The sequence below is a fragment of the Rhinatrema bivittatum genome, chromosome 16, assembly GCF_901001135.1.
Source record: "Rhinatrema bivittatum chromosome 16, aRhiBiv1.1, whole genome shotgun sequence".
NCBI lineage: Eukaryota > Metazoa > Chordata > Amphibia > Gymnophiona > Rhinatrematidae > Rhinatrema > Rhinatrema bivittatum.
The window spans coordinates 13,503,117-13,504,067 of NC_042630.1; the positions used below are offsets into that span (position 1 = coordinate 13,503,117).

General features: G+C 42.6%; 1 protein-coding gene across 1 annotated transcript; it reads right to left on the reverse strand.

Annotated features, from left to right (window-relative positions):
- LOC115077384 (olfactory receptor 6B1-like) lies at positions 1-951 on the reverse strand. The gene has a single exon (XM_029579674.1). It carries the CDS (start codon positions 949-951, stop codon positions 1-3), a length of 951 nt encoding a protein of 316 aa, XP_029435534.1.

The window sequence follows — 951 nt, forward strand, 5'->3', positions numbered from 1 at the left end:
TCAAGCCCACTGAAACCTGCAATATGTTTTCCCAGTCAACATATGCCTTATGGCATCCTTAACTTCTCTGTTTCGTAGTGTGTATATGAAAGGATTTAACAATGGAGTGACAATCACATACCAGACAGCTATCAACTTATTCATATCTAGTGAATAGCGCACAGATGGCCTGACATACATGACACTAACTGTCACATAAAATATACTGACTATCAGGAGATGGGAGGCGCAGGTGGAGAAGGCCTTTTGCCTTCCTGTGGCAGAGGAGATGCTTAGTATTGTTAAAATGATGCAGAAGTATGACACTATAGTCAGGCTAAATGAGCTTATCGCTACTGTTACTGCTAAGAGAAAGTTTATCATCTCAATTATCTTTGTATCAGTACAAGAGAGTCTTAGCAAGGGGTCAGCATCACAGAAGAAGTGATTTAGAACATTGGAACCACAGAAGGATAGCCTGAACATCAACGTTACTGGTAATAGCATAGTTAGAAAGCCCACCATCCAGCAGGTGATGACTAATTTCCAGCAGGTTCCACCATTCATGATCACTGCATAACGCAAGGGATTGCATATAGCCAGGTACCGATCAAAAGCCATGCCACCTAGAAGGAGACATTCTGTAGTCCCCAGAGAAAAGAAAAAATACAATTGAATAATGCAGCTGGTGACAAAAATGGATTTACTATGCATGAGAAGGCCTGCCAGCATATTGGGTGTAACCACTGTTGTGTACCATACTTCTAAGAATGCCAAATTACTGATGAAGAAGTACATGGGCTTGTGTAGACGCCAGTTCACTGCTACTGTCAGAATGATGAGAAAGTTGGCCAATAGAGTCAAGGCATAGACCACGGCAAAAACCATAAACAGCAGAACCTCCAGTTTCCGAGGACTGGGAAATCCAAGCAGTAGGAGTACTGTCACTTCTGTGTGGTTGGCGAGGTCCAT